General features: G+C 39.8%; 1 protein-coding gene across 1 annotated transcript; it reads right to left on the bottom strand.

The window, feature by feature from the left end:
• Nucleotides 1–5,667: 5,667 nt before the first annotated feature.
• Nucleotides 5,668–22,263, bottom strand: LOC115154636 (39S ribosomal protein L15, mitochondrial-like). Its single transcript, XM_029701082.1, has 5 exons — nucleotides 22,089–22,263; nucleotides 9,588–9,745; nucleotides 9,175–9,340; nucleotides 8,729–8,852; nucleotides 5,668–6,155 (listed from the first exon to the last, which is right to left on the bottom strand). The coding sequence occupies exons 1-5, from the start codon at nucleotides 22,191–22,193 to the stop codon at nucleotides 5,818–5,820; spliced, it is 891 nt and encodes a 296-aa protein (XP_029556942.1). The 5' UTR covers nucleotides 22,194–22,263; the 3' UTR covers nucleotides 5,668–5,817.
• Nucleotides 22,264–22,579: the final 316 nt, after the last annotated feature.

Raw genomic sequence — 22,579 nt, 5'->3', positions numbered from 1 at the left:
AATTGAGTGGTTTGTTTATTGTGCGGGCTGTTGAGCTTTGGCATTTGATGAAGTATTGTATTGCCACAGCAGGCTGTTGCACTACATCCAATACAGCAAGTCTCAGTCACTGAGCCTCTCTGCCGTTCTACCCAAGCACTGCTGTCATGGAAACTGTATCTCATCATGATCCTACGCAATGTGCCAGATTCTCATATTTTACCCAAATGTAAAGACTTGTCCCCTAGTGGGTGTATAGCCCCTTGATTTGACCCACTGCTCCTCCCTGTCCTGTCCCCAGTCTTGTCTGTGTGATCTGCTCATAGCCCAGGTCCCCTGGCAGACAGACAGATAGAGCTCCATCTTATTGTAATTGTCTCTAATTGTTAACTGGTCTAGAATCAGTATCAATGTATAGCCCTCACTAGACCTCTGAGATACCATGATATCTGTGTCTGTCCTAGACGGCCTACTCAGAGATAGCAGATAAGTAATCAATGCTCTGATCTGGTCTGCTCGGACAACGACAATATTTGAATGTTTAATTAGATAGTGTGAACTGGGCAGACTATCAGACTCAGGCATTAGGTTATTTGTAGCACAAGCCATGGTAAATGCTTGATCCACTCCCGGCAAATCTTTTTAGTCTTATTAAGTAGGAGAAATGCTTAGACCACTCGATTGACAGGCCATGTGAATTAAGTTTCGAATAAATGTTTAGACTGGTTAAAGTGTAATTTAGTTTAGTCTAAAACACTTAAGTCTACTACTATACAAATGTGGATGCTTTCTGCGTAGATACTTTAAATTCAACATTAACTCCAGACCAGGGATTTCAGAGAAACCTCTCAAAAGTTTAAACAGTCTTTTCTTTTTTTAAATGTTCAGACCTGATCCAGATTAAAAAGAATTTCTGTTGCTTTGAAGATAAGGACTGCAGCTCTGCCATAAACAGTAATTGTGTAGTTTCTTTCCTGTGGTGTGATTTATTTAAAGTATTATGCTGTAAGGTTTCAGACTTGTTTTCCTGGCAGGGCCTGCCATGTGTGTGCAGTATCTACTACGTGTGTATGGAGTTTATTATTGGCAACAAGATGCCAATCCTGAGACCCTCCCCCCCACATCCACACACCCAGAAAAACACTCATGATGGCCTTCGAATGTGACATTTGTGCAGTGTATACAGAAATTGCATAAGACATTTACAAATGTTATAACTATACGCGTAGTAAGATTAGGACATTTACATTTAAGAAATTAACAGTTGTACACAAAAATTCCCCTAATATTGCAATTGTAAAAGTCTAAAAGGATGTTCAGATCTATTCCACCTTTGGCAATTGATATTACAATACACCCAAGCTATTTGATTTAAACACCGAAGATAATACAGATAAAATAATACAAATAAATATTAAGTTATTTATGGAGAACACATATAGAAGAGGCCGGGGAGTATGACTTTTCTGATGCCATTTTAGATTTTATTCTGGAACTTTTCTGATTTTATTCTGGAATGCCAATGGGGCAGTATGTTGTAAATTCAATAACTTACCTCTGTTGGGAAGAATATGTATAGATAACTACACAGCATAAATATGCGTTGCTTAAAAAAATGTATCTGATCAAATTAAAATCATTTGGAATGATGAAGAAATGAAAGGTGATTAACTATATGGATGTTGTTTTGCATGTGCACATATTAGTGATTGCATCAAAGAAGCCCTTTAGTCATATGCATGTTTTCTGAACTGGGGGTGCACTCTAATGGTGGAATTCCAGAAATGTGATGTGGAATACCTTGTCCTCTTCCTGTCTGAAAGGGTGATCATTTAGATAACAATCAGGAAGTGTTTTTGGAGCATTACATTAACATCATGACATTTTTTAAATACCTTTTACATTTCAGTCAGCTTTAGAGCATAACAGGGGCAAAACTGCAAGTGTGTGCCTCAGATTGTGTTCCAAACAGGGGGTGTAGAATCATTCCAACGTCCAGGCAGGATACAGCTGCCTATGACTAATTTAAAACCCCTTCTCAATCTAAGGCAAGCCTTTTCACATGTAACACACAGCAGGCATCTGTTTCCTGTTTCCATTCAGAGTTTTTATTTTCCTTATTTCCCCCTCACCTGTTGGGGTCTACGTTCCTTCCATCATGTTGATTATTGGTGTTTCTCAGTAAGGGGACCTAAAGCACCGCCAGCAGATGTGATCATTACAGCACTTTCATCTGAGACTGCCGTGCGGTCATTAATCAAAGTCAATACATTAGTCAAAGTGTGAGGTATCCCAAGGCTATCCCTCTTCAGTGTATACCATATATACAGTACCAGTCAAAAGTATGGACACAGCTACTCATTAAATGTTTTTTCTTTATTTTTACTATTTTCTATATTGTAGAATAATAGTGAAGACATCAAAACTATGAAATAACACATATGGAATCATGTAGTAACCAAAAAAAAAAGAGTTAAATCAAAACATATTTTATATTTGAGATTCTTCAAAGTAGCCAACCTTTGCCTTGATGACAGCTTTGCACACTCTTGGCATTCTCTCAACCAGCTTCATTAGGTAGTCCCCTGGAATGCATTTCAATTAACAGGTGTGACTTGTTAAAAAGTAAATTTGTGGAATTTCTTTCCTTCTTAATGCGTTTGAGCCAATCAGTTGTCTTGTGACAAGGTACGGGTGGTATACAGAAGATAGCCCTATTTGGTAAAAGACCATGTCCATATTATGGCAAGAAGAGCACAAATAAGCAAAGAGAAACGTAAATCCATCATTACTCGGAGACATGAAGGTCAGTCAATCCGAAAAATATCAAGAATTTTGAATGTTTTTCAAGTGCAATTGCAAAAACCATCAAGCGCTTTGATTGAACTGGCTTTCATGAGGACCGCCACAGGAAATTAAGACCCAGAGTTACCTCTGCTGCAGAGGATAAGTTCATGAGTTACCAACCTCAGAAATTGAAGCCCAAATAAATGCTTCAGAGTTCAAGTAACAAACACATCTCAACATCAACTGTTCAGAGGAGACTGCGTGAATCAGGCCTTCATGGACGAATTGCTGCAAAGAAACCACTACTAAAAGGACACCAATAATAAGAAGAGACTTGCTTGGGCCAAGAAACACAAGCAATGGACATTAGACCGGTGGAAATCTGTCCTTTGGTATGATGAGTCCAAATTTGAGATTTTTGGTTCCAACCGCCGTCTGTGTGAGATGCAGAGTAGGTGAACGGATGATCTCTGCATGTGTGGTTCCCACCGTGAAGCATGGAGGAGAAAATGTGCTTTGCTGGTGACACTGTCTGTGACTTATTTAGAATTCAAGTCACACTTAACCAACATGGCTACCACAGCATTCTGCAGCGATACGCCATCTCATCTGGTTTGCGCTTAGTGGGACTCTCATTTGTTTTTCAATAGGACAATGACCCAACACACCTCAAGGCTGTGTAAGGGATATTTGACCAATTAGGAGAGTGATGGAGTGCTGTATCAGATGACCTGGCCTCCACAATCACCCGACCTCAGTCCAATTGAGATGGATTGGGTTGAGTTGGACAGCAGAGTGAAGGAAAAGCAGCCAACAAGTGCTCAGTGTATGTGGGAACTTCTTCAAGACTGTTGTAAAAGCATTCCAGGTGAAGCTGGTTGAGAGAATGCTATCATCAAGGCAAAGGGTGGCTACTTTGAAGAATTTAAATAATAACACAGATTGATTTGTTTAACACTTTTTTTGTTACTACATGATTCCATAGGTGTTATTTCATAGTTTTGATGTCTTCACTATTATTCTACAATGTAGAAAATAGTACAAATAAAGAAAAATCATTGAATGAGAAGGTGTGTCCAACTTTTTGACTGGTAGTGCATATACAAAAGTATGTGGACCCCCCTTCAAATGAGTGGATTCGGCTATTTCAGCCACACCCATTGCTGACAGGTGCATACAATCGAGCACACCGCCATGCAATCTCCATAGACAAACGTTGGCAGTAGAATGGCCTTAATGCCTCCTGAGTGGTGCAGTGGCCTAAGGCACTGCATCGCAGTGCTAGCTGTGCCACTAGAGATCCTTGTTCGAGTCCAGGCTGTCGCAGCTGGCCGCGACCGGGAGACCCATGAGGCGGCGCACAATTGTCCATCGCGCTCTAGCGACTCCTGTGGCGGGCCGGGAGCTTGCACGCTGATACGGACGCCAGATGTACGGTGTTTCCTCCGACACATTGTGGCGCGGCTGGCTTCCAGGTTAAGTGGGCATTGTGTCAAGAAGCAGTGCGGCTTGGCTGGGTCGTGTTTCAGAGGATGCATGGCTCTCGACCTTCGCCTCTCCCGAGTCCGTACGGGAGTTTCAGCGATGGGACAAGACTGTAACTACCAATTGGATACCATGAAATTGGGGAGAAAAGGGGTAAAAAAATTATGAAAATAAAAAAACAACGGCCTTACTGAAGAGCTCAGTGACTTTCAATGTGGCACTGTCATAGGGTGCCACCTTTCCAACAAGTCAGTTTGTCAAATTTCTGCCCTGCTACAGCAGCCCGTCAACTGTAAGTGTTGTTATTGTGAAGTGGAAACATCTAGGAGCAACAACGGCTCAGCCGCGAAGTGGTAGGCCACACAAGCTCACAGATCGGGACCGCCGAGTGCTGAAACGTGTAAAAATTGTCTGTCCTCGGTTGCAACACTCACTGCTGAGTTCCAAACTGCCTCTGGAAGCAACATCAGCACATTAACTGTTCGTCAGGAGCTTCTTGAAATGGGTTTCCATGGCCGCGCAGCCGCACACAAGCCTAAGATCACCATGCGCAATGCCAAGCGTCGGCTAAAGTGGTGTAAAGCTCACCATCATTGAACTTTGGAGCAGTGGAAACACGTTCTCTGGAGTGATGAATCATACTTCACCATCTGGCAGTCCGACGGACAACTCTGGGTTTGGTGGATGCCAGGAGAATGCTGCCTGCCCCAATACATAGTGCCAACTGTAACGTTTGGTGGAGGAGGAATAACGGTCTGGGGCTTTTTTTTCCATGGTTCGGCCTAGGCCCCTTAGTTCCAGCGAAGGGAAATCTTAACGCTACAGCATACAATGACATTCTAGACAATTCTGTGCTTCCAACTTTGTGGTAACAGTTTGGGGAAGGACCTTTCCTGTTTCAACATGACAATGCCCCCGTGCACAAAGCAAGGTCCATATAAGAAATGGTTTGTCAAGATCGGTGTGGAACAACTTCACTGGCCTGCAGAGCCCTGACCTCAACCCCATCAAACAACTTTGGAATGAATTGGAACGCCGATTGCAAGCCAGGCCTAATCACCCAACATCAGTGCCCGACCTCACTAACCCTCGTGGCTGAATAGAAGCAAGCCCCCACAGCTATGTTCCAACATCTAGTGGAAAGCCTTCTCAGAAGAGAGGAGGCTGTTATAGTAGCAAAGGGGGGACCAACTCCATATTAATGCCCATGATTTTGGAATGAGATGTTCGACGAGCAGTCGTCCACATACTTTTGGTCAAGTAGTGTGCGTTACCTAACCTCCATTTACTCCTCCATTCACTATAAGCATTGATCATAAAGCATGGTGCCTTTCTTACAGGGATGTACAATAGAAATACATTATTTTCAGATTTTGGCTGAAACGCCCCTAAGACGAATGAGAGAACCATGGCATTAAATTAAATACATTTAATACAGTATACACAGTACATCAGTTGTGTTGAAAAAGCTGAATCTGTTGGCAAGTTGTGCTAAGAGACGTTTATTTTAAATCACCCATCATGACATTTATGTACATAAACAGAGCATGTTAATTTTAATCATTTTTAAGAATTGTAATATTGGAGTAGTTTGTCGTCAGTCGGTTTCAGAATCTTTTTCTCTGCCATGTTGACCACCCAGCCTGGCGAGAGGCCAAAGAAGATCTGTCTGGGGTCCTTCCTCATAAACAGCATGTGGAACAACTCGTCTTTGGAAATGTCCGGTAAAACGTAGCCATACTTCTGGGCCAAGGCTATCCGTGCTTTTTGAATCTTCTCTGGGTCTGCCAGGTATCCACGGTTGGCAGCATCTGTGTAGTACGGGACCATGTCCTCCCCAGGCAACATTCTTTTTGGAATGGGCTGTCCACTTAAGAAGAACGGCACAGGCTTACACAGGACCGCTACAGACAGAACAAAGCAGAGAGTTACTACCCTTCCAAGTGTAAAATGTAAGTGGCGTCATAGCAAGATGATTCAAGTTTTGGCTTAATGTGTTTCTATGGAGTAACACTTTACAATAAGGTTCTATTTGTAAAGGGTTTATAAAAAGGACTTATTATTACGTAAATGCATTATAAATCATTAATAGGTTATAACAAAACAAAATACCTCCAGCTATTAACCATTTATAAATGCACTTACAAATGCGTTGCATAATCATGCAACCTTATTTTCAACGGTTGCAAAGTTAAACAATAGTTTTTTTCTCACTTTTGGGTATGATGCATTCTTGTTCTTTCCCAGGAATAGAAATTATTGTTTTTCAGACCCAATGGTCAACTCCAATGATGTGTCTTTTTTTTGGGGGGGGGGTAGATCAGCTTTAATATTGCAGATAGATTGTAGCTTCCATCAATGTAATTGTCAGCATCATTTCCAACCCCCCCATATATATTTTTTTGTCAATATATCTAAAATGTTTTTTTTTCTTAAAAATATATTTTCCCCTAAACCCCAATGATGTGTCTCGCCCCATGTTTGAAACCCTGATGACGCAAATATATTTTGGGGTAGCCTAATGGTTAGAGCGTTGGGCCAGTAACCGAAAGGTTGCTGGATTGAATCCCAGAGCTGACAAGGTAAAAATCTGTTGTTCTGCCCCTGAACAAAGCAGTTAACCCACTGTCAATTAAGGCAGCCCCCCCGCACTTTAAATAGAAAAATACAATTGGTACACTTATTTATTCCAGGAATGAAGGCTTCATCTCAAGATCACAAGCCACATTATTGGTGCAGTTTGCTGGTTTCTGAAAAACTTCCCCAACTTTGGGAGATCTGTGAAACGCGCTTAAAATAAAGACGACCTGGAAGGTGCACAAAATGTTGTGTTGGCACTGACATCATGTGACAGTGCGTCGTGAAGAATCATGATGGACGTGGCTATGAGAAATGTGCGAAGACCAAAGAGATTGCGCAATATAAATGTTGTTCACAAGATACAAATGTTGACAGCGGAGAATGGGTAAATTCTCTATGCATTTTCTTTCAGTTTTGAATACAGACGTTCTCCTGGATGATTTAGCATGCTGCTCAGCTAGCTAATGTTTGCTAGCACATCTGTCCTGCCTACATAGCTAGGAAACGTTAGCTAGCCCACTAGCTAGCAGTAGATAAAACCTCAAATGTATTTTTGAATATAGACATTCTGCTAGACGATTTAACACAAGATAATCTTTGGCATGATATAGCTAACTAAATAAGTAGATCACGTTTGCTGGCTAGCTGGAAAAAGACACCCCCTGGCCAGAAGGTTTCCACTTTCCTTTAAGGTATATTTTTTTGAAGCTATAAATATTGGTAGGCCTAGCTCATTAATAAATGGTCAGTAGGGTTCCATTTTCTTTAAAGGTTCTAGATCTGTCATTTTCATTGAAAGCAAGTCTAATAAGTGGTAGATCTGTTCTGTGTGTGCTATTTCTATGCTTCCTGTTTTTAAGTTTTGTTTTTACCTTCAGTTTTGTACACCAGCTAAAAATACAATATTCTGGGTTATGGGAAAAGTGGTTTAGATGGTTCAATGATTGTCTACACAATGACTGCTTGTTTTGTCACAAAACTGAAATTAGGCAACGAGGAAATGGCAGAGCGATTTCTGCATATTGGACGTTTAAAGGAATCTTTTCAGCAGTTATAAATATTGGTAACTAATTTGTTAATGGTCAGTGGATTGCCACTTTAAAATAAGGTATCATTTGAGCAGTTATAAATGTTCATAGATCTATTACTTAAAATAAGGTATACTTTTAGCAGTTATACATGTGGGTAAATCATTTATAGATTTGAGAGTTCACTCAGTGCTTAGACATCCTTATAGGACAGTATTGGATACTCATCACCACATACATGAGAGAAGATTTAACACTTTGTTAAACATGTTCAGCCAATGAATGGTGGTTATGAAGACCAAAACATTCAACGTTGTAGAGGATACCTCCACTGTTTTACCAACCAAAGGTATTAGGGTTACCATTTCACACCAGAGCCTTCACCATACTTGGACTATCACAGAGAAGTGGTAAGTGTGTGTTGATATAATCTGGTAAGGGGGAATAATTTAGTTATGTCCTGGATGTAAATTTGGCCAGGGCATCAGGGTTTCAAATGTGGGCCAAGACACATCATGAAAACAAAGCTCTTCTGTTCCTGGGACAGAGCACCAATGCATCACACCCAAAAGTGAGAAAATAACTATTGTTCAACTATGTAACTATTGACAATAAGGTTGCATAAGGGTTCATCTTATAAGCATTTGTAAATGGTTAATAACTGGAGGTAAATATTGTCTCACTATTTGGCAAACACTGACCAGTTATTACACTATTTTGACCAATGCGATAACCATTTATTAATAGTTTAATACATTTTCAAATTATTAAATAACTTAACATAATTTTAACCCCTTTATAAACACTTTACAAATGGATCCTTATTGTAAAGTGTTACCCACTGCGACCTTACCATCACTACTACTCACCGAGACTTCTGGGGTCATAGAAACCTGTAGTGACGATCCCTCCGTTTCTCTCAATGGCAGCAATGGCCTCCTCAGACGCCATCTGAACTTCTATGTTGACTTTTGCTGCAAAGATACCAGCACCCTGATAACACACACAATTGGATGCAAGAATAGAGAAAATACATTTTCAATCAATACAGAACAAACCTACAGAACAGAAAAAAAACTGCCTCTGGTCTAGCATAATCACACTACAATCTAATTAGCTAAATACTGCCCCTTACTGGCAAAAGATATGTCCACTAAAAAACAGATCTTCCTTGCTTTACATAAACATAAGTAATCAACTGCCTTGCTGGGATCGTGCTTCATCCCCAAGCTTCCGTAACAATGAATTCACCCCCAAATCAAGCGGAGACACAGTCATGACAGCTCATAGGTGTAAATGTAGCCAATGTAAATACCTCGCCAACAAGCTGAACACCATAGTCTCTCTTCTGGGGCTGGATGGTCACTCCCCTGCCGTTGACCAGCTGTGTCAGGTCAATGGGCTGAGTGGGGTCAATCCGGCCCAGGTCAATCAGATACTGCAGCCTGTTCAGGGTCAGTGGCTGGTACTGAGCCCGCCGACTAGGAAGAAAAGCACAAATTTGTGACCATAATCTGTCCCTAAACAAAGGGCTATAACGTATAGAAAATGTGATTGACATCAAGGCAATAACAACTACAGTACAGAGATACAGTATGAAAAGCTATAAAGCCTTACTTTGTTGCTTCTCAGACTGCATCTCGGTGTTGTAACGTTATGACCGTTTGATAGTATGACCGACAGAACATGGCGTGTTCAACAATGCACATGGGACAACAATATATTAACCTGTGTCCCTCATTGTAGCCGTATTTGGGGATGGCTAGATAGAAGGGAGTCTGACCCCCCTCGAACCCCAGGCGAGGTCGGTTGCCTCGCTGCCTCTCCCCTTTGTGACCCCGGCCACTTCTGTTTCCTCCATGTTGGCCTCTGCCGCGCTTCTTCTCCTACAAAATGATAGATGAGACAGAATATGAATCACATCATCAGTGTTTGTGCTATTCTTTCTTCACTATTAAGGTTTCATAATATATTACATGTGTAACAATTGACATATTACATAGTAATCAAAAGTTAATTATTTGTCATTGTCACAATGAATTCTTGCAATGAATTTGCTACAGATTGTATGCCAGATAATGTGATTTTACCAAAGATTTTTTATGTCCATTATTTGGCGGTACCAGGGCCATGCTTCCCAGTTGTGATGTAACTTAAGCATTACAATGATTGTACCAGATAAAGAGTTGTCTCTTAAATAACGATGCAAGTGTTTTCCCCAAACAAGCACATGGAGAGAACGTTTGCTAAGTGTGTAGTTAGACCATGTGTTGCTACCGGTAGGATCAAATGAAAAGCAGTGCTGCTCTCGGATCAGCTTTCACTATTCAAATCTTTCCTTAGCATTATACTTACTCCACAATATTGACGACGGATCAGTTTCTAGAGTGATATTACGACCAATGGCTGGAAAAATTGAGGCGGGTTATTCTAAATGCTTACCCTATATTAATGCACTAAATTAAGATTTGGCACATCATTGCGCACATGTTATACATCATTACATATATTTAGCCAAAATCTACAAACAGTATAATAGAAGTCATTTGAATGAACATAACATTTATTTTAATGTGATTGAAATGTACAGTGCATTCGGAAAGTATTCAGACCCCTTCACTTTTTCAACACTTTGTTACGTTACAGCCTTACACTAAAATGTATTAAATAGTTGTTTCCCTCATCAATCTACACACAATACCCCATAATGGGGCCTCCCGAGAGATGCAGCGGTCTAAGGCACTGCATCGCAGTGCTTGAGGCATCACTACAGCCCCAGGTTCGATTGCAAGCTGTGTCATAGCCAGCCGTGAGCGGGAGATCCATGAGGCGGCGCACAAATTTCCCAGCATTGTCCGGGTTAGGGGAGGGTTTGGCCAGCCAGGATTTCCTTGTCCCATCGCACTCTAGCGACTGCTTGTGGCGGGCAGGACACCTACAAGCTGACTTCGGTCTCCAGTTGTCCTCTGACATATTGGTGTGGCTGGCTTCCGGGTTAAGCGAGCAGTGTGTCAAGAAGTAGTGCGGCTTGGCAGGGTCGTGTTTCGGAGGATCGGTGGATACATCTCATTATTGTAATATGTTTTTATATTCGATGACGTCAACAGCTGGTATTCAAGGGTGAGAGATGCTATGACATATTTAGTGCATTGAATTCAAAACGTTATCTAACCTGACAAAATGTAATTTAAATAAAAAAACAAATACAGTGTAGTGATATGAATATCTGGTTAACTAGTGGAACCAGTAAGCTAGGTAGCTAGTAAGGAAACCTGAGCTTAAAGAAAGAACTGGACTACCCTAAACCGAGGAGGTTGTGATCAATATGATGAACCCGTATTCACATTTACAAACCTGGTGATATAAATCGGGGTGAACGTAAAAATCACAAATCGACTTATTACTCAAGAGTAATTTAGCTAACTCTTAACGTTATCATTTGATTTAGAAAGAATAGGACGCCATCAACTTCCAAGTCAATGTAGCTATTTTCCCGAGCAGTGTTTTCAAAACATTCAGTACTTTCATGACATTCACTTGACCTCCTTGTATCTCGAAATGCCAGGGGTTTACAAAACATAACTAAAAGAAAAGCACCGTTTTTATTTTGTAAATACTGTAATGCAGATTTAATTCTACTCCAGGACACTCACTCCTGCGATTCAGATTCTAGCTTTTGGAAATTACAATGGGGAAATACTGTTTATTAGAGTCACGGGTCTAACCACTCAGCTGGTACTATGATGTTGCTTCATAAGTTTACAGGTGATACTTCAGAGTTTGGTGTGTCCAAAGATGGGACATGGGTACAAGATAATGCTTGTTTTATTATATGCAATGTGAATGGGTACAATTCTCACACCACAAATAAGACTTTATTTTTTGGATCTTGCTGATAGGCTTACTGAGCTGCAAAACAAGTATACAAATGCATGGCTTATAATAGCTGGAGACTTCAATGAAACACCTGATAACTCTTTAGATAGATTTCCACCTAGAATAGTTCTGAGATCTCAGAATAGTGACATTATCACCCCATTTTGCAGTAAACTGACAGTGGTTGATACATGGCGTTTCTTTAATACAAGCTTAAACAAATACACCTGGTGTAATAGGTCAATGATGGTCAGATCCAGAATTTATCTGTTTCTCATTTATCCCCCACTTTTACAGTATGTACAATAAGTAAGTCATAAACATGCTCCTTTGACTGATCATACGATTATTTTATTGAAGTTAGAATGTTCTGAAAAATCCAGTGGCATTCGAGAATACTGGAAACGTAATAATTCACTCCTAAATGATCCAGTCCTCAACAAGAACATAAAGAACTTGATCATAGATTTGTTTAATTCAAATGATTTAGAATCAAAGCTTGGAAGTGGGAAATATTTAAATTCAAAGTGAGATCTATCGCCATTACACGCAGTAAGGAACTAAAGAAGCAAACATTTTTGAAAGAAGGATACCCTTTCAGCAGAGGAAGAATGAGATTTGAATACAATGTCTCTGTATTCAAATCTCTGGAGTAGAACTAGATCAAATGTACATGGATTTAGCTAAAGGGCCGTTTATTAGATCTAGAGCAAAATGGGTTGAGGAGGGTGAGAAAAACACAAGCTATTTATTTGCTCTTGAAAAAAGGAACTATAAGAGCAAATCTCTTTCTGCCGTAAATATTGACAATACCTTGTGTAAAGACTAGAGCTCGACCGATTAATCGGAATGGCCAATTAATTAGGGCCGATTTCAAGCTATCATAATCGGTAATCGGCATTTTTGGACACCGATCATGGCCGATTACATTGCACTCCACGAGGAGACTGCCTGGCAGGCTGACTACCTGTTATGCGAGTGCAGCAAGGAGCCAAGGTAAGGTGCTAGCTAGCATTAAACGTATCTTATAAAAAACAATCAATCTTAACTACACATGGTTGAGGATTTTACTAGTTTATCTAGCTTGTCCTGCGTTGCATATAATCGATGCAGTGCCTGTTAATTTATCATTGAATCACAGCCTACTTCGCCAAACGGATGATTTAACAAGCGCATTCGCGAAAAAAGCACTGTCGTTGCACCAATGCGTACCTAACCATAAACATCAACGCCTTTCTTAAAATCAATACACAAGTATATATTTTTAAACCTGCATATTTAGTTAATATTGCCTGCTAACATAAATTTATTTTAACTAGGGAATTTGTGTCACATCTCTTGCGTTCTGTGCAACAGAGTCAGGGTATATGGAGCAGTTTGGGCTGCCTGGCTCGTTGCGAACTGTGTGAAGACCATTTCTTCCTAACAAAGACAGCCAACTTCGCCAAACGGGGAATGATTTAACAAAAGCGCATTTGTGAAAAAAGCACAATCGTTGCACAAATGTACCTAACCATAAACATCAATGCCTTCTTAAAATCAATACACAGAAGAATATTTTTTTAAACCTGCATATTTAGCTACAAGAAATCCAGGCTAGCAGGCAATATTAAACTAGGGAAATTGTGTCACTTCTCTTGGGTTCATTGCACGCAGTCAGGGTGTATGCAACAGTTTGGGCCACCTGGCTCGTTGCAAACTAATTTGCCAGAATTTTACGTAATTATGACATAACATTGAAGGTTGTGCAATGTAACAGGAATATTTAGACTTATGGATGCTACCCGTTAGATAAAGTACGGGACGGTTCCGTGTTTCACTGAAAGAATAAATGTTTTTTTTCCCTAAATGATAGTCTCCGGATTTGACCATATTAATGACCTACGGCTCGTATTTCTGATTATATTATAATTAAGTCTATGATTTGATAGGGCAGTCTGACTGATCGGTGGTAAGCAGCAGCAGGCTCGTAAGCATTCATTCAAACCTCACTTTTGTGCATTTGCCAGCAGCTCTTCGCTGTGCTTCAAGCATTGCGCTGTTTATGACTTCAAGCCTATCAACTCCCAAGATTAGGCTGGCAATACTAAAGTACCATTTAGAACATCCAATAGTCAAAGGTATATGAAATACAAATGGTATAGAGAGAAATAGTACTATAATAACAACCTAAAACTTCTTACCTGGGAATATTGAAGACTCATGTTAAAAGGAACCGCCACCTTTCATATGTTCTCGTGTTCTGAGCAAGGAACTTAAATGTTAGCTTTTTTTACATGGCACATATTGCACTTTTACTTTCTTCTCCAACACTTTGTTTTTGCATTATTTAAACCAAATTGATCATGTTTCATTATTTATTTGAGACTAAATTGATTTTATTGATGTATTATATTAAGTTAAAATAAGTGTTCATTCAGTATTGTTGTAATTGTCATTATTACAAATATATATATATAAAAATCGGCTGATTAATTGGTATCGGCTTTTTTTGATCCTCCAATAAATCGGTATCGGCGTTGAAAAATCATAATCAGCCGACCTCTAGTAAAGACCCTACGATCATCTCGAGCTTTGTGTAATCTTTCTATGAAAATCTGTATAAATCAAATTAATGGGATTGAATGTGAACATTTTATGACACACATCCATGGTCACGTTCCAATTATTTCTGAAGAGTTCAAGTCCATATGTGAAGAGGAGTTTTCTATTGTTGAGATTAGAGATGCTCTTAAATCTATGAAGAAGGGCAAAGCACCTGGAACAGATGATCTTTCTGTGGAATTCTATTTACACTTTTGGGAACATTTAGAGGGACCAGTATTCAACATGTTCCAAGAATGCCTAGCTACGGGTGAGATGATTAGCACCATGAAACAAGGGGTTATTTCCTTAACCTCTCTTGGGTAGGGGGCAGTATTTTCACGTCCGGATAAAAAACATACCCGATTTAATCTGGTTATTACTCCTGCCCAGAAACTAGAATATGCATATAATTGTTTGATTTGGATAGAAAACGCCCTAAAGTTTCTAAAACTGTTTGAATGTGAGTATAACAGAACTCATATGGCAGGCCAAAACCTGAGAAGATTCTATACAGGAAGTGCCCTCTCTGACCATTTCTTGGCCTTCTATAGCCTCTTTATCGAAAACAGACGATCTCTGCTGTAACGTGACATTTTCTAAGGCTCCCATAGGCTCTCAGAAGGCGCCAGAACGGGGAATGATGACTCTGCAGTCCCTGGCTGAAAAACAGTAGCGCATTTAGATAGTGGTCGATCTGAGAACAATGACACGGGTGCGCGAGTGCACGTGAAGAGTCCATTTTCTTCTTTCAGTCTTTGAACAAAAACAACGTCTCCCGGTCGGAATATTATCACTATTTTACGAGAAAAATCGCATAAAAATAGATTTTAAACAGCGTTTGACATGCTTCGAAGTACGGTAATGGAATATTTTGAATTTTTTTGTCACGACATGCGTCCGCGCGTCACCGTTCGGATAGGGACCTGAACGCACGGACAAAACAGAGGATATTTGAACATAACTATGGATTATTTTGAACCAAAACAACATTTGTGGATGAAGTAGAAGTCCTGGGAGTGCATTCTGACGAAGAACAGCAAAGGTAATCCAATTTTTCTTATAGTAATTCTGAGTTTAGTGAATGCCAAACTTGGTCGGTGTCAAATTACCTAGCCCGTGATGGCGAGCTATCTACTCAGAATATTGCAAAATGTGCTTTTGCCGAAAAGCTATTTTAAAATCTGACACCGCGATTGCAAAAAGGAGTTCTGTATCTATAATTCTTAAAATAATTGTTATGTTTTTTGTGAACGTTTATCATTAGTAATTTAGTAAATTCACCAGAAGTTTTCGGTATGTTTGCTAGTTCTGAACGTCACATGCTAATGTAAAAAGCTGGTTTTTGATATAAATATGAACTTGATTGAACAAAACATGCATGTATTGTATAACATAATGTCCTAGGAGTGTCATCTGATGAAGGTCATCAAAGGTTAGTGCTGCATTTAGCTGTGGTTTTGGTTTTTGTGACATTATATGCTAGCTTGAAAAATGGGTGTGTGATTATTTCTGGCTGGGTACTCTCCTGACATAATCTAATGTTTTGCTTTCGTTGTAAAGCCTTTTTGAAATCGGACAATGTGGTTAGATTAACGAGAGTCTTGTCTTTAAAATGGTGTAAAATAGTCATATGTTTGAGAAATTGAAGTAATAGCATTTTTAAGGCTTTTGAATATCGCGCCACTCGATTCCACTGGCTGTTGACGATTTCGTCCCACATACCCGAGAGAGGTTAATACCAAAACCTGATAAAGATCCCCTTTTCATAGATAATTGGAGACCTATTACATTATTAAATACAGATTATAAATTCATAACTTTGGCATATGCTGATAGACTTTAAAAAAACACCACCTTGTTAATGAAACCCAAAATGGTTTCATGAAAGGTCACCACATCAGCTATAACATTAGGTTAGTTTTAGACTTGATTGATTACGCTGATTCAGTTGAATCAGAGGCTATTATTCTATTCCTTGACTTTTGTAAGCATTTGATACAATTTAACACAAATTCCTAATACATTCGTTGTACACTATTGGTTTCGGAACTAGCTTTGTCTCTGTTATTAATATATTTTATAAAGATATGAAAAGTTCTATTATGATTAATCGTAACACATCTAAAATATTTAATATTCACCGTAGTGTACGCCAGGGTTGCCCTATTTCAGCTTTCTTATTCCTTTTAGTTGTAGAATTACTATCTATTAGCATTTTAAACAACCCTGAATTAAAAGGTATTTCAATATCTGGAAAATACATGTAAATATCTCAATTAGCAGACGATATAGCTATTTCTAAAAGACAAAGATCAAGTTACTACTGCACTTAATATTATCAAATCATTCTCTTCTGCTTCTGGTCTGGAACTTAATTTAAATAAATGCGAAATATTATCCATACATAAGTCAAATTACCAATCTGTTGAGAATATTCCAGTGAAAGATAATGTGAAATATTTAGGGCTGCACATAGCAAAAAAAACATATTGTCCATCAACATCTCAATTTCTCTCAGAGATGAAAGAAAACAAAATCCATCTTTAATAACTGGCCCCAGCGTGACCTCTCTATTATTGGAAGGTTTTTATTGTCCAAAGCAGAGGGTCTGTCAAGTTTTGTCTACCATGCGCATTCCCTATTTGTAGTGGATCAAACCAGCAAGGATATGAACAAAACTTTCCTAGACTTTATATGGAAAAACAAACAATGCAAACTTAAGAAGTCTGTAATATCAAACCAAAGAGCTGATGGTGGGCTCGAAGTACTAGATTTGATTGATATCAACAATATCTTTAAAGTAAACTGGATAAAAATATGTATGCTTAGCTCTGAATTTATATGGTACTTCATTCCCTGTCATATTTTTATGAAATTGGGTGGTCTTACATTTTTGTGGAAATGCAACTATTCTCCAGCAAAATTACCCATCAAACTGTCCAAGTTTCATGAAAAAGTCCTTTCAGCCTGGAAAATAAGTTATGTCCACAACTTCTCCCCACACAAGGCACTTTTGTGGAACAACAAAGATACTGTTGTTAAAAACAAAGTATTTGTTCTTCCCCAAGTGGTTTGAAAGAAATATTATATTTGTGCTTGATTTATTTGATAAAAAAGGAATTATTCTCTCTAATAGAAAGTTCTTAGAAACATACAACTTCCAAATACATCAAATAATTTCATTCTATATGGAAGGCAATACCTTCAGGACTTAATGAAATGTAATTTGTGTTTAGTATGAACATGTCAAGATAGATGCACAACTTACAGCGCATTCAGACCCCTTCCCTTTTTCCAACTTTTGTTATGTTACAGCCCTATTCTACAATTGATTCAATATTTTTTCCCCCTCATCAATCTACACACAATACTCCATAATGACAAAGCGAAACCAAGTTTAGACATTTTTGCAAATCCATAAAAAAAACTAAATGACCTTATTTAAATAAGTATTCAGACTCTTTGCTATGAGACTTGAAATTGAGCTCAGGTGCATCCTGTTTCCATTGATCCTCCTTGAGATGTTTCTACAACTTCATTGGGAGTCCACCTGTGGTAAATTCAATTGATTGGACATTATTTGGAAAAGCACGCACCTGTCTATATAAGGTCACACAGTCAACAGTAATTTCAGAGCAAAAACCAAGCCATGAGGTTGAAGGAATTGTCCGTAGAGCTCCGAGGCAGGATTGTGTCGAGGCACAGATATGGGGAAGGGTACCAAAACATTTCTGCAGGATTGAAGCTCCCCAAGAACACAGTGGCCTCCTTAATTCTTTAATGGAAGAAGTTTGGAACCACCAAGAACCCGATGGTCAATCTGACAGAGCTCCAGAGTTCTTCTGTGGAAATGGGAAAACATTCCAGAAGGCCAAACATCTCTGCAGCACTCCACCAATCAGGCCTTTATGGTAGTGTCCAGATGGACGCCACTCCTCAGTAAAAAGCACATAACAGCGCACTTGGAGTTTGCCAGACAAGATTCTCTGGTCTGATGAAACCAAGACGGAACTCTTTGGCCTGAATGCCAAGTGTCACGTCTGGAGGAAACCTGGCACCATCCCTACGGTGAAGCACGGTGGTGGCAGCATCATGCTGCGGGGATGTTTTTCAGCGGCAGGGACTGGGAGACTAGTCAGGTTTGAGAGAAAAATGAACGGAGCAAAGTACAGAGAGATCCTTGAGGAAAACCTGCTCCAGAGCGCTCAGGACCTCAGACTGGGGCGAATGTCCACCTTCCAGCAGGACAACGACCCTAAGCACACAGCCAAGATAACGCAGGAGTGGCTTCGGGGCTTCCCGGACTTGAAACCGATTGAACATCTCTGGAGACCTGAAAATAGCTGTGCAGCGATGGTCCTCATCCAAACTGACAAAGCTTGAGAGGATCTGCAGAGAAGAATGGGAGAATCTCCCCAAATACAGGTGTGCCAAGCTTGTAGTGTCATACCCAAGAAGACTTGACAGCCAAAGGTGCTTCAACAAAGTACTGAGTAAAGGATCTGAATACTTACGTAAATGTGATCCGTTTTTATTTTTTAATACATTTGCAAAAATTTCAAAAAATCTGTTTTGCTTTGTCATTATGGGGTATTGTTTGTAGATTGATGAGGGGAATAAGGCTGTAAGGTAACAAAATGTGGAAAAAGTCAAGGGGTCTGAAGACTTTCAGAATACACTGTATGTTACAAGATTAATTTAACAACGTATGCACGGTACAAGAAAAGGCACTTCGCACATCATACCTTGTGGCCCAGCGTATTGCTAAGTGCAACCTGCTGCATTGACATGTGCACTAAAATCGTGGGAGAGTCAGCCGCCAACAAACTTAAAACCATACCCCTATCCAATGACACCATGAGGAGAATCCAGCACATGTCTGAGGACATAACGCACCAGACATCAGAGTGCAAACGTCCATTATGCACTGCAGCTTGATGAATCCACAGATGTGGCTAACCATGCAATTCTAATGGTCGATGTCAAACACGTCTGGGATAATAACTTCGAGGAGCGGGTCCTTTTTAATGCTGATTTGCCCACCACCACCGCAGAGGCTGTCTTTAACACAATGGATATGTACCTGGGCTCCGTGGGACTTGCCTGGGGTGGGTGCATCGGTGTGACCACTGATGGGGAAGCTGCCATGATGGGAAAGCCCCCGAAGTATTACAGCGGATCCTGGAGAGAGCACCGAGTGCGATGTGGAACCACTGCTTCCTACACAGGGAGGCATTGGCAGCGAAGGACATCGTGCCTGAGCTCCACGCCCCTCTCCAGAATGTGATCAAGTGTGTCAACTATATCAAAAAGAGTTTGACGAAAAGCAGGTGTTTCCAGGCCTTCTGCAGGGATATGGGGAGCGAGCGCCAACAGGTGCTTTATCATGCAGAGGTCCGCTGGCTTTCCAGGGGTAATGTGTTGGGTCGCTTTTATGAGCTTTGAATATTTCGATTGAGAGGAATGGCTCACGCAGGTTGCCTACCTGGCAGATATTTTTGATCATTTGAATTCGCTCAATGTGTCAATGCAAGGGAGGGAGGGGGCACAATCGATTTGAACAAAGGGGCAACATGGATTTGCAGTTTGGGCAAGTTTCTAACAGGAGGATTGACATGTTTCCCAATGCTGATTTTGAGATTCAGAATCTGATCAACATAGCACATTGTGATACACTGAAAAAAAACCTTAAACAGCATCTTGTCAAGCTGCAGGGAAAGTTTTGCGACTAATTCCCGGAGGAGAGCAACTACTTCCCGGTGGAGAACAGGAGACTAGACGACTGGACACCGGACCCCCTTTCGAGTGGAGATGGGAAGCGTCACATTGCCAAGCAACGAAAAGGATCTGCTGGTGGAGCTGTCATTTGATCGCGGACACAGCCACAGTTCTGGTGCAGAGTAATGGGAGAGTATCCTGGTCTCGCCTGTAGTGAAGCATGCTACCGTTCAGCACTGCCTATCTGTGTGAAAGTGGCTTCTCTGCTCTGGCCGTGCTGAAAACTAAAAGCAGAAACAGACTGGACAGCCAGCACGACCTCCGAGTTGACCTGTCAACCATCACCCCAGACTTCAATAAACTTAGCAATCTGAAGAAACCCCCAGCTTTCCCACTAATAGGCCACACACACACACACACACACACACACACAATAAATAAATAGGTTAATGAGTTATTGTTCACTATGTTAATTTTTATTGTTCATTAATTCTGACATTTATATTACATTTTATTGAACTGGTTAAAAACGTACACCTTTAAAAAAAAAACTTTTCAAAGTTATGAAACTATTCACATGGTAATTGATGATTAAGAATTCCTAATGATTGCTGTTTTTTCTATTTTAAGCACTGGTATGTGTTACTGTTCATTAACATTATTGGGCTGGTTTTGATGTCATGTTCTGAGTCTGATCATTTATTACACCCCACAGGTGAACTGGTCGGCTAATTAAATGGCTTATTCTCTTGAACTGATAATACATGTCTTCTCAGTTAATCCAGGCTGCATCACATCCGGCTGTGATTGGGAGTCCCATAGGGCGGCGCACAATTGGCCCAGCGTGGTCCAGGTTTGGCCGGGGTAGGCCGTCATTGTAAATAAAAATTTGTTCTTAACTGACTTGCCTAGTTAAATAAAGGTTACATTTAAATGATTTTGAAATATATTTTAATGACTTTTTTAATACCATAATAGTAGACAGTGAGACAGTCTATTTTGCAAGTAAAGCCTGCCCAAGAAGGCAGCTGCAATACAACATTACAAAATGTAATCATCAACAGTCCATAATATTGGGTCGCGACTCAATTGTCATTGTCAAATTTGGGTCCCCAAGCAAAACCAGTTGAGGACCACTGACTTAGAGGACATATGACTTTTCTGTGATAAAGAAGGGGAAACTATTATACACATTTTTTATGTGTGACTCTGTGAAGTTATTTTAAGTATTTAAGAGTTAAGGATTTACATGTTTTATTTTATTAATAAGACCCATCTATTCAAATGAAAACAAAACGTATTTCTTCATTCTCTCTGGTAAATTTTATATACACACAAACAAATATTTTAAATCTGTCCCCAAATGCAATATATTTCTACTTCAAATCCAATATTTAGTAAAATCTCTAGAATTAGTCAATAACAAAAAAAAACACCACTATTCTTACAACTCTATCATAGGTTTGTACATTTGTAACCGTTGACCTTATTTTATTTTAGGTACTTTAACTTTTGAAACTCAATTGATGTGTAGTGATTTTTCTTATTTTTACTTTAAAGTTATTTTATGTTTCTTCAGAGCAAATATACGTGTAGTGATATTCTATGTTTTTGTTGTTACTGTATTGTCATTTGAAATGTAATAATAATAAAAAATGATTTAAAAATAATAATACAAATAAAGATGCTATGACATGAACATGCATAGCCATCTCGAGACAACTCCGATGTAAAGTGTTTTTTTCTCAAAGTTGCAGGGATGTCACATCTCCTATTTATACCAGTACACTCGTAACAACTCAAGCATTAGGAAACATCTATTTGATCAAATAAACCTCAAGTAGCAAATAAGCCATTATTTTTTGTTGTTGACCAAATTCGACAGCAAGAACTGCTTGGTGGACGAAAAAACGCCACCTGTTGGAGGGAGACAGATTTTACGCCGAGTTGGGCCCTCTCTTTTCCTCTTCCTCTCTGGCTATTCTAGCCATGATAGCTAGCTTGCTAGCTTTTCAGCAACTTTTGGTTAGCTAATAAACGCATACTTACAGCTTTCTTTGTCCCCGGTTCCGGTCGCAGGTTTGCTAATGTAATACGAGGCAAATTCTGCAAAATATCTAATGCCTTCCCACCAGGTTTTTTGGTAAAAGACATTGTCCTCTCCACATGCCAAGGACAAAATCAGGAACTATGGATGTGGCTCACGTGACGTGACACAATCCCAATGCCGGAAGCGGAAGTACCATTGTTTCACAGATTTTTGGAACATCTAGATTTCCTACAGCTTGATTGGATTATAATATTGTCCTATCCATTGTGTTTACCAGTTAATGAATGTGTACTGCGCTCGCTCTCTGCCAAACTGATGCCCGCGACTACGTAAACAAACGGTACCCTCATAACTATCGCAAATCATAGGGCCAAGGGCGATACAAATTGAACGCTTTCTTCCCATCCAAGCATACATGGTCAATTCTGTTGTTGAATGCCAGCTACGTACGTTGTATGCAGTGGCGGTTCTAGCTTGTATTGCTCCCTGG

Source organism: Salmo trutta, chromosome 2 (genome assembly GCF_901001165.1).
Source record: "Salmo trutta chromosome 2, fSalTru1.1, whole genome shotgun sequence".
In the NCBI taxonomy this organism is placed as follows: domain Eukaryota; kingdom Metazoa; phylum Chordata; class Actinopteri; order Salmoniformes; family Salmonidae; genus Salmo; species Salmo trutta.
Note: the sequence above shows the minus strand (reverse complement) of the source record. Positions and strands in the feature narration are given on the sequence as shown.

What these genes read in the sequence shown, in the direction of transcription:
- LOC115154636 (XM_029701082.1), bottom strand. Translation starts at nt 22,193, where the DNA reads ATGTCTTTTACCAAAAAACCTGGTGGGAAGGCATTAGATATTTTGCAG. An exon ending in AACCGGGGACAAAGAAAGCT is followed by an intron (nt 9,746 to 22,088) that starts GTAAGTATGCGT and finishes ATCATTTTGTAG; the next exon opens with GAGAAGAAGCGCGGCAGAGG. An exon ending in GGCTACAATGAGGGACACAG is followed by an intron (nt 9,341 to 9,587) that starts GTTAATATATTG and finishes TTTTCTTCCTAG; the next exon opens with TCGGCGGGCTCAGTACCAGC.